At 42.7% G+C, this 14814-nt stretch overlaps 2 protein-coding genes across 5 annotated transcripts in view; one reads left to right on the top strand and one right to left on the bottom strand.

The window, feature by feature from the left end:
* The window catches only part of CENPP (centromere protein P), a 220415-nt gene that overhangs the window by 47884 nt on the left and 157717 nt on the right, over positions 1–14814 (bottom strand). The gene's annotated exons all lie outside the window — the stretch shown is intronic.
* The window catches only part of ECM2 (extracellular matrix protein 2), a 31831-nt gene continuing 19150 nt past the window's right edge, over positions 2134–14814 (top strand). Inside the window, exons 1-2 of one of the 2 annotated variants that reach the window (XM_077325722.1) lie at positions 2134–2670; positions 11651–11966. In XM_077325722.1, the coding sequence (XP_077181837.1) occupies positions 11672–11966 (295 nt within the window). In that variant the 5' untranslated portion in view covers positions 2134–2670; positions 11651–11671. Of the gene's footprint in view, positions 2671–11650; positions 11967–13115; positions 13226–14814 lie in introns of those variants that run through there. The other variant, XM_077325723.1, reaches the window with a different exon arrangement.

Below are 14814 nucleotides of genomic sequence, written 5' to 3'. Positions count from 1 at the left end.
TTTACCAATTTAGCCACCATCTCATAGGCTCTTAACTGCATTCTATAAGACGTTCTTGCAACTTCATCATGTGTCTTCCACCAGACTCACTGTAATATTCTCAGTTCTTGCTTCTTCTTGCAGAGCAACTCAGTGTACCAAGGGGCCCGCTTCAGACAGGGCAGGAGAGGACACTGGGGAGCTATCTCGTTGATGGTGGCTAGCATTCTGTCATGCTGGTCACTGACCAGACCATTTACAGAAGTGCCAAGAAGCACTGGGACCTATAGAGCCTTCAAGAATCCAATCAGATCCATAAGTCTCTGCGGGTGAGCTAAAATATGAGGGGGTCGTAGCCTTAGTCAAGCCTTCAAGGCATAGTGGTCTGACCATGGCATGGTCTTAGCTGAGACCAGATCTACTTTCAGCCTCACACCGAAAATGAGGTCCAGGGTGTGGACCTGCCTGATGATTAGAGCCAACAACAAATTGCGAGAGCCATAATATTACCATGGATGATACTAGGTTCAGCCCATTTCCAGAGGATAGTACCTCGGCATGGATGTTAGCCCCCAGAATGAAGAGTCTAGGGCAGTGGTCCCCAACCCGTGGTCCGCGGCCCGGTGCCGGGCCGCAAAGGCCATGGCGCCGGGCTGCGGCTCCCTCTCCCCGCCCGTCTGCAGTAAAAAACTTCCCGGGAAGCTTCTTACTGCAGGAGGGGGGGAGAGGGAATCAGGGCCGTGCCCGCGCATGCGTGGCACTTTCGTGCATGTGCAAAAGTGCAGTGCATGCGCGATTTCAGCTGCGCATGGCGCATGTGCGGCTGGGGCGCATGCGCAATGTGCGGCATACGCGGGTGGGCAATTGCCCTGCCGGTCCCCAGCCTCAAAAAGGTTGGGGACCACTGGTCTAGGGAACTGTAGTGTCCAGGTGGCCACCTCCTCTAGCAGGGCTAGCAGGGCATATGGAGGTACATTGGGCAAGCAGTACACCAAACAGACAGCAATGCTGAGAACCCCTTGAGGCCTGCACATTCAATTCCTGAAATTGACAGTGTGGGGAGAGCCCTGAAGGAGAAATCTTCTTGGATTAGGATTGCCACTCCTCTTCCCTGCCCTGCAGTCCAAAACTGATGAATGACAGAGAACCCGGCAGTGGCTAGTTCTTTAAGGGCGACTGTCTCACCGTCCCTGACCCAAATCTCCGTGACGCACGCCAGGTCCACATTGTTATTTGCAAAGTAGTCTTGCAAGGTGTGGGTCTTGTAATTAATCGACCTATTGTTGCATAGCATCAGTGTCAGAGGCAGGTTGTTCACCTTTGCCCCTACTCTAGTGTCCCAAGTGATGGGACGTATGTTGGAAGGGGTCCGAGCATGTCTGTATCTCGAGTCCCTTATCTTGTCCCACCTCCTCCCATCACTGTCTCTGCCTCTTCCCCTCAATATTGGGATCCTTGACTCCCTTCCCCCCCCCCCGTCATCACTTCCTCTGTTACAGCCAGTGTGTGAGAGATGTCCATATTTGGTCTGCACAGTGTTTCTCGCTGAAATTATTCCTGCTCTCTTGAATGTTTCCCACCTAAGTTGTGGCATAGTGGTAACTTTGGCCCAGTTTTTTCCAGCAAATCCTCCTGCCTCCTGGAGTTAAATGCAAGTTCAACGATACTGGCTCTTAAAAACTGATCGCACTAAAAAAAAAAATCAAACCCACACTATAGTTCCTTTAATATGGAAAAAATATGCTATTGTCCTAATATTTCCTTTCACATTCATATCTTCCTTTCATGTTCTCAACAGCAATTACAGAAAGTTAAATAACTGTGAACCCACCATTAGAAAGGGTTTCCTTTATCTGGCTTCAGACAAAAGAGCAGTCAAATGCTTTATTCTGTTGGGTATATTTCTCATTTCTGAAATGCAGAGCCAGAGAATACCAAACTGAAATAGTCTATGGAAATATAAGCCAAACATGAATGAGTCTACCCTGTTTGGCAGAAAGTAAACTGCACACTTTCACTTTTTTGCCTACCAAACTGATACAGTTTTACAAAGTTTTGCTTTCGTGTCATGTGTCAGGAGGACCAAGTTATGCATCAAACTGCATCAACTTCTGCTGAAAACATTATTCCAGAAAGACTAGAGCTAATATGAAATCCCGAACAAAAGATTTACATCACACAAGGATTTTAAAAAGTTTACACATTTATAAATGCTTTGGGGAATTTTTTTTTTTTAATGACATTTAGATAGACAGTGAATTTACGCTAGACATGTGGAAAATGGACTGAAATGTATAGAATGATAGGTATTAAATTACCTGCAAATAATTTCTCTGTTTGGTGAAAGGAGACTCATTTTCTTTTACTTATGCAAGCATATTTTTAAAAGAAAGCTACCAGCTGTGCCTTGTCAGCCCAAGGACCAAAAGCATTGTGCTGCTTTTCATTTTCTAAGCGAAGTTATGTGCTAATCTGAAAAGCTGTATTAGCTGAATCTCTGCATACTGGACAGAACAGTGCCTTGTCCCTAGAGAAAGAAGCCATTTCAATCTTCACTAAGGAATCGTCTAACACAATTCAACACAACCCTGTTGAGACTTCTTTTATTTTAAAGATAGTAGCTGAATATTTTTTCATTTGCAGCTGGAGATTAGATGACAAGCAAAACCTACTGTTAGGTTAGATTTCCAGGTAATAACAAAATGCATTTTCTTTTAAAATTACTGTTTGCAGCATGGTAATGTTTAATATTTGCAAAAAGATTGTTCTTGATAATTTGTAAGTATTTTGATAAGCAAATGTGTGTGCATGTATATCATATGTATGCCTGAGGCTAGTTGTAAAAATATCTTCAGAAAGTTTTATGTAGCATAAATTACAGATTATATTAACAGAAAAGTTGGTGGTCAGTCATTAGTTACTGATTTTTATAGAACACAATGTGTTTTAAGAAATGCCATACAGATAAATTCATAGTTGTGAAATTATAATTAATGCGGATTCAAGTGAGTAGCCGTGTTGGTCTGAAGCAGCACAACAAAGCAAAACCAGAGTGCAGGGGCACCTTTAAGACCAACAAAGATTTATTCAAGGCGTGAGCTTTCGAGTGCAAGCACTCTTCCTCAGATTATGAACTGGTAATTAATAATGGGGTAGTTTGATGCAAACAGAATAGTTAACAGACCTTTGCATTCAGGATTTGCAGTTAGCCATTTCCACAGTCTTGCTGGCAAAACAAGATACAAAATGGCCAATATTTATAGCGCAGAACAATTGTACCTGGGAAAATTTGACACTTTCAAGAGGTACTAACAATGTCACTGATGCACAGAATATTGTTCTGCAGTATGGGAAAGGTCAGATGTTCATAACTGGATGTAGTATTATAAAGAGGAAATTTTGAGCTTAACATGTGCTTGGCCACCTCCAGTTTCCTCATACCCTTCTCCTGGGGCTGAAAGTGACATCTGATAAACTAAATGACCATGTTTGTTTCCCTGAGCTAAATATCAATCAAGCCAGATGTGATTATTTTAATGTGGGACTGCCTTTGAAATTCAAAAAGTACAACTGGTTCAAAAATCAGCCAAAGGAATTCTAACGGAAGCCTGCCAAAATCAGGCTTATTTCAAAATTGTGTTGATTCACTGGCTTTCTATTTGTTTCTAGGACCAATTCAAAGTTGTGACACTGACTGTTCTGGGGCCAATTAACTCAAGGACCATTTGCTACCTTAAATTATCTATGTGACCCCTTAGGTCTGGGAACCTGCTGTGGGTTCTTTCACCCTCTGAGGTGTGAGAAGCTGGGATCCTCAGTAGAGGGTTTTTTTTGTAATGGCCCTGTGAATGGAGAAAACGCATTCTCATTCAGGCAGGCCATAAATATGTGGTTGCTCAAGAAGACCCCTGAGCCTTCACATAAGCCTTTGTAATTGAATTCAACTGTTTTTTATTCTCTTCCCTCCATCTGAAATTTTAATGTCTGTTAATATCTTAAAATATATATATCTGCTTCCTTGACCTGAGTGAGGCTAGCCCAGTCTCAGAAGCTAAGCAGAGTTCACCCTGGTTAGTTTTGGATGAGAGACCACCAAGAAAGTTCAGGGTTGTTATGCAGAGGCAGGCAATGGAAAATCATCTCTGTTAGTCTCTTGCCTTGTGGGATCCCCATAGAATCATAGAGTTGGAAGGGGCCATACAGGCCATCTAGTCCAACCCTCTGCTCAATCAGTGCAGGATCAGTTAAAGCAGCCATGGTCCAGCCGCTGCTTAAAGAAGATGAGTGAGGGGGAGCTCACCACCTCCTTAGGCAACTCATTCCACAGCTGAACTACATTGCCCTGGAATTGTTTTTCCTGATATCTAGCTGGTACTGTTCTACAGGTAGTTTAAAGTCATTACTATGGGTCTTATCCTTTGTTGCCAACAGAATCCGCTCCCGGCTCTCCACGAGGAATTGTTTTTATAACTATCAACCAGGGACAGACTGTGAAGTCAAAATTTTGGATGCAGGAACATAGAAACTTTAAGCTTTCTTCCTCACACATAATCTTCTGATGATTTTTATAATTTGATCAGTTCCTGTGATGAACCTCTATCCTTAATCTTTTGGAGGCCGTGGGCTTTCCTGTGAGCAATTCCAGTTGCATTCCAGACCGTTTCTGCATTGGGAACTTTGCTGTCCTAGCTCTTGTGTGGCAGCACAAATACGAGGCAGATAAGGTGCACCAGGCCAAATGCTCCCCTGTGCAGGAGCAGGGCAATCTTCCCTGGCTCAAACTCTAGCCTGCAGCCTGGTGCAAAGCCTCCAATGTGGAAACAGCGTAATTCTTCCTTTTTCTTTATGGATCACTCTCCGGCCTCATGCTCCCTACGAGTAAGAATAATCCCATCAATTATATAGAATATTATATTAAATACCAAGTATTGCCATTGAAAAGAAACCTAAAAGAAGGACTAAGGCTTAGCTTGGAAGCTATTAGAATGGACAGTGGGCAAAAGCACTAAGATATTTCAAATATAATTTCTGCAGTGAGGTTGCTTCTGGTCAAATAACTATAACTGAATGAAGTACAAGAAATGAATTTTTTATTCCCATCATTTGAAACATGATTTATATACCAAAGTGGTTTACAAAATATTTTAAATACTTTAAAAAACTCTAAAATTAAAGCATTAAGCAGAAACAAATACCAGTAATAAAAATAAAATAATTTACTTCTCACACATTTGGCCACAGATTAATGTTTTTACTTGCATATAAAAGGAAACCAAAGGAGGACACAAAACAATCTTTTGTGCAGAGATTCCAATCTTTACAGGCCAATACAGGGAAACACAGGAGAGGCCCTGTTCCTTCTAGATGATAACTGGACATTTGTAGATTTTGGAGCAAGGCCTCACTGATTGATTTCTAAGTCTGTAACAGCTCATTTCTGTCTGTAGCTAAGCATTCCTAAGGTCTTTGAATTTTCTTCGAAAAGACCATACAGAATCTAATCTTCAAGTAACAAGCACAGCTAGTTAGCCAACTGAAGTTCATAAAAGGATACACACATGTACACAAGACTTGAGCATAAATACATCCTGGTCCAGAAGTAACTTTATATATAGTAAAGTAACTTTTTAGTAACTGCAGTAATAATGGTTCCCTTAGAGCTGAATGAGTTGGCAGTACTGAATGGAGGTAAAGGGGACACGAGACAGCAAAAGAAGACAAGAGAGAAGAAAGTTGCAGTTATTGAAGTGAGAGGATATCAGAATATGAGGATGTCAAAGAATGAGTCCAAACATTTTCCAAACCTTTAGAGATAGAAGCAACATGACTGTAGACAAATAAATATTGGATATTGAATATCAATACATACTGAATGCAAGATACAGTGGTAGAGATAGGGGTCATCATCTTATAGATGGTAATAAAAATTGGGGTTTTGATAAAGTCACATAATATCTGTGAGTAGGACAGAAACAAAATTGTTAGGAAGTTGAGGCAGCAGAAATAAGCATACTATGAGTACAGTGGCAGTGGGTAGAAGGAAAATTGGTACGTAGTTAGTGTGGGAGAATGGGTCAGGAGAAGATACATAGAAGAGCAAGGAAACTCAACAAGATAGACAACTTACACGGGGAGATGGCAAATGATTCAATGTGTAGGAAGGGAACCCAAGAAAGAGATAAATTGTAAAACAGAGAGATAAGAAACAGAGCAGATAGTTTCAACTTAAGTTTCATTAAAGAAGGAAAAAACTCTTTAGTGAGATTAAAGATGGGGAAGCAGAAGGACAGGCTAGGGCATTAAAGGTAGGGCATTAAAGACAGAGAAGAGGAAGTGAAATTCTATGAATTGTTGTTGTTATGTGCGAAGTCGTGTCCGACCAATCGCGACCCCATGGACAATGATCCTCCAGGCCTTCCTGTCCTCTACCATTCCCTGGAGTCCATTTAAGTTTGCACCTACTGCTTCAGTGACTCCATCCAGCCACCTCATTCTCTGTCGTCCCCTTCTTCTTTTGCCCTCGATCGCTCCCAGCATTAGGCTCTTCTCCAGGGAGTCCTTCCTTCTCATGAGGTGGCCAAAATATTTGAGTTTCATCTTCAGGATCTGGCCTTCTAAAGAGCAGTCAGGGCTGATCTCCTCTAGGACTGACCGGTTTGTTCGCCTTGCAGTCCAAGGGACTCGCAAGAGTCTTCTCCAGCACCAGAGTTCAAAAGCCTCAATTCTTTGACGCTCGGCCTTCCTTATGGTCCAACTTTCGCAGCCATACATTGCAACTGGGAAGACCATAGCCTTGACTAAACGCACTTTTGTTGGCAGGGTGATGTCTCTGCTTTTTAGGATGCTGTCTAGATTTGCCATAGCTTTCCTCCCCAGGAGCAAGCGTCTTTTAATTTCTTTGCTGCAGTCCCCATCTGCAGTGATCTTGGAGCCCAGGAAAATAAAATCTGTCACTATCTCCATTTCTTCCCCATCTATTTGCCAGGAATTGAGCGGGCCGGATGCCATGATCTTTGTTTTCTTGATGTTGAGTTTCAAGCCAACTTTTGCACTCTCCTCCTTCACCCGCATCAACAGGCTCTTTAGTTCCTCTTCACTTTCTGCCATTAGAGTGGTATCATCTGCATATCTGAGGTTGTTGATATTTCTCCCTGCAATCTTGATCCCAATTTGTGACTCCTCTAATCCCGCATTTCTCATGATGTGCTCTGCATACAAGTTAAATAGGCAAGGTGACAGTATACAGCCTTGCCGAACTCCTTTCTCAATTTTGAACCAGTCAGTGATTCCATGTTCAGTTCTCACTGTTGCTTCTTGACCTGAATATAAATTTCTCAAGAGACAAATAAGATGCTCTGGTATTCCCATCTCTTTAAGAACTTGCCACAATTTGTTGTGTTCCACACAATCAAAGGCTTTAGCATAGTCAATGAAGCAGAAGTAGACGTTCTTCTGGTACTCCCTAGCTTTCTCCATGATCCAGCGTATGTTGGCAATTTGATCTCTAGTTCCTCTGCCTCTTCGAAATCCTGCCTGTATTTCTGGAAGTTCTTGGTCCACATACTGCTGGAGCCTAGCTTGTAGGATTTTGAGTATAACTTTGCTAGCATGAGAAATTAGTGCAATGGTGCGGTAGTTTGAACATTCTTTGGCATTGCCCTTCTTTGGGATTGGAATGTAAACTGACCTTTTCCAATCCTGTGGCCATTGTTGAGTTTTCCAAATTTGCTGGCATATTGAGTGTAGCACTTTTACTGCATCGTCCTTTAAGATTTTGAATAGTTCAACTGGAATGCTTTCACCACCACTAGCTTTATTGTTGCTCAGACTTCCTAAGGCCCATTTGACTTCACATTCCAGGATATCTGGCTCCAGGTCAGTAACTACCCCATTGTGGTCATCAGGGATGTTAAGCTCGCTCTTGTATAGTTCTTCTGTATAATTTTGCCACCTTTGTTTAATCTCTTCTGCTTCTGTGAGGTCCCTACCATTTTGGTCCCTTATCATACCCATCTTTGCATGAAACGTTCTCTTCATATCTCCAATTTTCTTGAAAAGATCTGTGGTCCTCCCGATTCTATTGTTTTCTTCTATTTGTTTGCACTGTTCATTTAAGAAGGCATTCTTATCTCTTCTAGCTTTTCTCTGGAATTCTGCATTCAGTTGGGTGTATCTTTCTCTTTCTCCCTTGCCTTTCACTTCCCTTCTCTCCTTAGCTATTTGTAAAGCTTCCTCAGACAGCCATTTTGATTTCTTGCATTTCTTTTTCTTTGGGATGGTTTTAGTTGCTACCTCTTGTACAATGTTGCGAACCTCCATCCATAGTTCTTCAGGCACTCTGTCTATCAGATCTAATTCCTTAAATCTATTTGTCACCTCCACTGTGTATTCGTCGGGGATATGATTTAGTTCATACCTGAGTGGCCTAGTGCTTTTCCCTACTTTCTTCAATTTAAGCCTAAATTTTGCAACAAGAAGCTCATGATCTGAACCACAATCAGCTCCTGGTCTTGTTTTTATTGACTGGATAGAACTTTTCCATCTTTGGCTGCAGAGCACATAGTCAATCTGATTTCTGTGTTGACCGTCTGGTGATGTCCATGTGTAGAGTCGTCTCTTGAGTTGCTGGAAAAGAGTGTTTGCTATGACCATTGTATTCTCTTGACAAAATTCTACCAGCCTGTGCCCTGCTTCATTTTGTACTCCAAGGCCAAACTTGCCTGTTATCCCGGTTATCTTTTGGCTTCCTACTTTAGCATTCCAATCCCCCATGATGATAAGCACATCATTTTTGGGCGTTGCTTCTAGAAGGTGTTGTAGGGCTTCATAGAACTGATCAACTTCATCCTCTTCTGCAGCAGTGGTTGGGGCGTAGACCTGGATCACTGTGATGTTGAATGGTTTGCCTTGGATTCGCACTGAGATCATTCTGTCATTTTGGGGATTGTACCCCAAGACTGCTTTTCCTACTCTCTTATTGATTATGAAGGCTACTCCATTTCTTCTGCGAGATTCTTGTCCACAGTAGTATACCTGATGGTCATCTGAATTAAATTCACCCATTCCTGTCCATTTTAGTTCACTGATTCCTAAAATGTCGATGTTCAGTCTTATCATTTCTTGTTTGACCACGTCCAGCTTGCCTTGATTCATGGATCTGACGTTCCAGGTTCCTATGGAATAAAAATCTTTACAGCATCGGACTGTCTTTTCGCCACCAGTTACTTCCACAACTGAGCGTCCTTTCGGCTTTGGCCCAGCCGCTTCATTCATTCTGGCGCTACTCGTACTAGCCGTCTGCTCATCCCCAGTAGCATATTGGACACCTTCCGACCTGAGGGGCTCATCTTCCAGCGTCATATCGTTATGCCTATTGGAACTGTCCATAGAGTTTTCATGGCAAAGATACTGGAGTGGTTTGCCATTTCCTTCTCCAGTGGATCACCTTTTGTCAGAGCTCTCAGCTATGACCTGTCCGTCTTGGGTGGCCCTGCACGGCATAGCTCATAGCTTCACTGAACTACGCAAGCCCCCTTGCCACAACAAGGCAGCGATCCTTGAAGGGGGATTCTATGAATGCTGGGGGTCAATATATATACTAAAAGAAGAAGGAGAAGAAGAAGAAGAGGAGTTGGTTCTTATATGCTGTTTTTCTCTACCTGTAGAAGGCTCAAAGCGGCTTAAAGTCGCCTTCCCTTTCCTCTCCCCACAACAGACACCCTGTGAGGTGGGTGAGCTGAGAGAGCCCTGATATCACTAGTAGGGCCCATTATGCACGGGCCATAAGGCCCGCGCTCGCAGCAGCAGCGCTTCGGTTAAAATAACTGAGAACGCACGCTGCCACCGCAAGTGCGGGCGCCTCCTGGCCCTGGGCTCCAGAAGACCCGCGTTAAGCGAACGCGAACGCAGGATCTTCTGGTGATTCCCGGGTAATCGGCAGCGCCGGGCTTGTTGGGCCGCCCAGCCTCGACCTGCGGTGTCCCTTAAGCCTTAAGGGACATCGCTTGCCCCTGCGGGCTCCGTGGCAGCACGGAGCTGGCAGGGGCAACCCCCTGCCACCCCCCACTCCCGCAGCCCCTCTCCACCTCCCCCGCCCACGGCACTACACTTACCTTGGCTGGGCCTCCTAGCCCAGGTATAAAGCACGCACGCGTGCTATGCCGGGGCAACCCAGCATGCCCCACTCCCGTGCGTTCACAGGAAACGGTGGGGCATTGTGCCCCGCTGCAATGGCATGGTGCCAGCGCGTGGAATCTAGCGCCGTGCATAAAGGGCCTAGGTCAGAACAGCTTTTATCAGTTCTGTGGCAAGCCCAAGGTCACCCAGCTGGTTGCATGTGGGGAAGTGCAGAATCAAACCCAGCATGCCAGATTAGAAGTCCGCACTCCTAACCACTACACCAAATTGGCTCCTTAGGAAGCAGGAGGCTAGTTTGCTGAGTCAGACAGATTACAAGAATGAGGAATTTAGAATGACCAAAAATCAACCAACTTTTCTGTTTTCTAGAAGCATTCATGAGATTATGAATGGAGATATTAGATTGATCCAGAACTAGGGATAAGAGATGTTAATGTTCATTGTGGAACTGTAGAATGCAAGTCAAGATTTAACAACAGGGATGTGATGAAGTTAGAAGCTAACAGTTCAAAGAATAAACAAATGTAATACCGTTTCCAGGAAGTCACTGGAATCAACTATGGGCCATGGAGAATAAGAGCATAGGGAAAATGGAGCTACTGATCTTAACAAAACAAAATCAGAGTACAGTGGCACCTTTTAAGACCAACAAAGATTTATTCAAGGCATGAGCTTTTGAGTGCACGCACTCTTCCTCAGTCTCACTGTACTCTGATTTTGTTTTGTTGTGCTCCTTCAGACCAACATGGGTACCCACTTGAATCTGCAGATCTTAGTTAAGGATTATGGCAAGGGCCAAGTTATTGTATGGAAGAGTCATCCAAAGGCAAAGCTTGGAAAAAAATAGTTAGGAAACGGCAGCAGTAAGCATTTGGTTAGAAAAATGAAATGCTGAAACCTACACAGAACAAGATGGGAGTGTAGTCGGAAAAGAAGGTTTCTCAAATGAGGAGAACAATACAGGGCATCAATACAGAATCCAAAGGAGAGAATATTTATAGAATAAACCTGAAGTTTAGGGTGCCATGCAATATTGCAGAATTTGGAAGGTAGAAGGACAATATCATTACCACAATGTTCAGACTTATGTGTGGTAAAAGAAGCAAAGCCTGTGATAAGATGGACTCACTGTCCTAGTATTTGATTATGAGGATTCAGAACTGTATTATTTCAAGTTGTTTTGTTTTCTCAATAGGCATTCCTTGCAGATAGTGGCTTGAGGCTAGTGCAAGCCACGTGAGGTCAAAGCTCTCTCTTTTTTGTTGCAGTGAACCTGTAGGTCAAGCAAACAGTTATTTTCATCTGATTGCATGCCACAGTGTTCAGTTATGAGTGTAGAAAACTGCCCGTGCTGTGTGCTCTAGGTTATGTTGACTGCCAAATGTGAAGTCTCATCTTTTTCCCTTTCTTGCCCCAGTAAATTACTATGCAGATATCTTCAACCAACTCTTACTGTAATTGTAAAGCAGAACCTTGTAGTTTCTCCATTTTCTTAAGAATACAGAAGACATTTTTTCTTATACTTCCATTGCAGGACACAACATACAACTGCAAAATGCAACAAAGGGCACTACTCTATTACCTCCTGTTTGCTTGTCTGTGTATCATGCTTGCTCAGAATGAAAGTTATAAACTGCCTAGAAGGGGAAGAAGGAGAATGCACTACAGAGGCTTAAGGAGGAATTCCTTAGGAAACAGGAGACCAAACAAACAGCCACAAACCAAATCTCCCATCCCTACAACTCAATTACAAAGCATTCCACTTATTAATACAGACGGGGATATTACAGAAACAATTGACTCTCTTATTGGCTTGGATGGACACGAATCCAGTTATAGTGTTTTACCAGGTAAGCAGAAAAGTTACTTAATATTTTGATCATCAGAGAGGGCAAACTTGGCATTCAGCCCCCATGACTCCCAGCACTATGGCACAGTGCTGGAAACATAAGCAAATTAGCACTCATGTACTCCCAAACCAAATGTAGCTTATTTAATATAGCTGAATATGCAAGAAATATACTTATGAGCCAGTGTGATAAGCTAATGAAAAGAATATGTTGTCTTCACTTTGTAGTCCAAGTATGGGCTCCCTTGAGTAGCCCTGAGAGCTCAGTCAAGCCTTAACTCTTCTTCCATAAAGTGAAATTTGTAAGGACTTTCCACACAAAACACTGTCAAGGTGCCGTGACAGAAATTTGAAACAAAGCTCTTTGCCTGCTACAATACTCAAAAGTAGTTATTTTTACCAATGCTTTCCAGTCTTTTGACATATCAAAAATATTTTGTGTGTAGCAGCAATAAACGGCAATGCTTGTTAGAATGGCTGAATGGAAACTTTAAAGATTCACAAATAAGCATGTGCTTCATCAACAATATCCACTAGTAGATTTAAACTGCATGTGAAGATGAAGTAAGGATCATATTGGCCTCGTTTGCAGAAAATATGTTGTATGTCTATGCTTGAGAATATCTGTAATTAATAGGCCATTCTACATAACAATATTGTACAGTGGATTTGGGGTTACTGATGGAGGTGCAAAATACTACAGAGCTAACCAGACAAAGCTAATGATGACTTGAAAAGGCCCAGGCTCTGGTGGATGCCAGGTGGGCCACCCCAGATGAGGAAACAGTCAGCAGCTGGCAGCCTGAAGACTCTGATTTTTACAAAGGAATTTAAGGAAGGACACAATCCTTCAGATATGTGGGATGAAAACTCTAAAGGGCATTGGTGGTACAACACTTTTAATGAGTTGATAAAATAGGCTGACTAGAAATTTCAGGAAGAACTATTATAGCCAATGTAATACACATTGCCTTCCTAAAGCCATTTCAAACATTTTTATGTTAAAGGAAAATCTCACCACATGTGACATGCATTCTGTATGAGGTATTTTAAATGTCCCTGTCAGAGATCATCAACCATACTGAAGTTATGTGTGGTTTCCTCATTTCCCCCTTGATTCTCCTCTTTTAATCTGGAATTTTACCCAAAGGTTGAGCTTAAACCACTGAACAGATTTTAGTTGGAAACCAGTATTGGACCTGCACCATGTTTCCAAAGGTTGGACGTACTGAGGTATCTGCCAAGGATTTCAACCACAAGGTATTTTTCTAGTCTAGAATTTAGAATCTTTGCAAGCTAAGGTCAGATTTGGGTGAGAACCTATTATGCAATGGAGTTTGTTATTATTTATGTCCAAATTATATTTAATTGGTTTAAACATTTCTATTTTTATATTTTTGTTTCTGAAAGTATTTTCATAGCATCTTTCTATTATATACATTGCAACACACAGTACTTTAAAGACACACACATTTGTTACAGCTTTTCATAAACTAGAACCATTTGGTCAGATATACAAAGTGGTTTTGTATTTTATATTATACTGTTTTACATTTTGGGAAAATATAGTGCACAAATAGAAAATAAGCAAGTTAATTAGAGATGTCTCTGCTCCAATAACCTGTGTTTTGTTGCCTGCAATCAAAACTCTTTAAAATAATTTAGTAGGATTATTAAGAAACCTTTTCTCCAGTTTTCAATAATAGTAGTTTAAGACCTATTAAAGTTTGTTTGGTAAGTACTAATAAAAATGCAGTTCAAGAAGACAATGGGAGCCATCCATTCTCAGGGCTTGTGTAGACATAATACTACTATCAGTTTTTAAATCACCATTGCTTGATAGTTGGCTGTGGGATTACATTCTCATTTCTCCCTTTCATAGTATGAATTCCTGTCGTGCTCAGATATGGTCATTGACACATCAGAATAATTGTTAAGTACATTTAATGTTTATCAGGGGTCAACACTACGATTTTCAATCAGTTTCTGATCCATATGTGCAATAGCTTGGTTGTCTACTTCTGCCAACATTGGACCAAGCCCCATGGACTATTCTTTAGATTGAGGAATAATCTGGCTATTCCTTAAAACAGTGGTCCCCAACCCGCGGCCCGCGGCCCGGTGCCGGGCCGCGAAGGCCTTGTCGCTGGGCCGCAGCTCCTTCTTCCCGCCCCCCTGAAGCGAGAAGCTTGCCAGGCCGCGAGCAAATCGGCCACCGAAGCAGCTGATTAGCTTGCGGCCCGGCAAGCTTCTTGCTTTGGCAGCCGATTTGCTGGCGGCCCGGAGGGGCTGGGAGAGAAAGCCGCGGCCGCCGGCATGGCGGCGGCGCAAACGCGCATGCATGGACTGCCGCGCACGTGCTTTTGCGCCCCTGCCAGGCGCAAACGCACGTGCGCGGCAGTCCGCGCATGCGCGTTTGCGCTGGGGCTGCCGCGCGTGCGCGGGGCCCCGGGCCGCCCTCTCCCGCCACTTTGGAGCAGCGGTCCGCGGTAACCGGAAGGTTGCGGACCACTGCCTTAAAACATGACAGTTTGCTTAAAGAGAGGTGCTGAAAGTGACTGAGAGATCAAGAAAATCTGCAAGAGTGACAGCGTAAACAATCGCCAAGTATATATATAAATTTATAATTTATACGAGGGAAGACTGAGAGGTTGAAAAGTCTAATTGTGCAATAAAATATATTTACTTCAGAAAGATGTGAAGATGCAACAAGATTTCAGAGAACTCACACACTACCAGAAAATAATAACTTCTTTCCATTGTGTTTGGTAACCTGAATCGTAGAAGGAAACAGCGAAGTAAATTGAAGTCTGCCAATTATTTCTATAGAAATTAAGTTCTAATTTTCT

This window comes from Paroedura picta, chromosome 3 (genome assembly GCF_049243985.1).
Source record: "Paroedura picta isolate Pp20150507F chromosome 3, Ppicta_v3.0, whole genome shotgun sequence".
Lineage (NCBI taxonomy): Eukaryota > Metazoa > Chordata > Lepidosauria > Squamata > Gekkonidae > Paroedura > Paroedura picta.
This window is presented reverse-complemented; position numbering and strand designations above follow the sequence as displayed.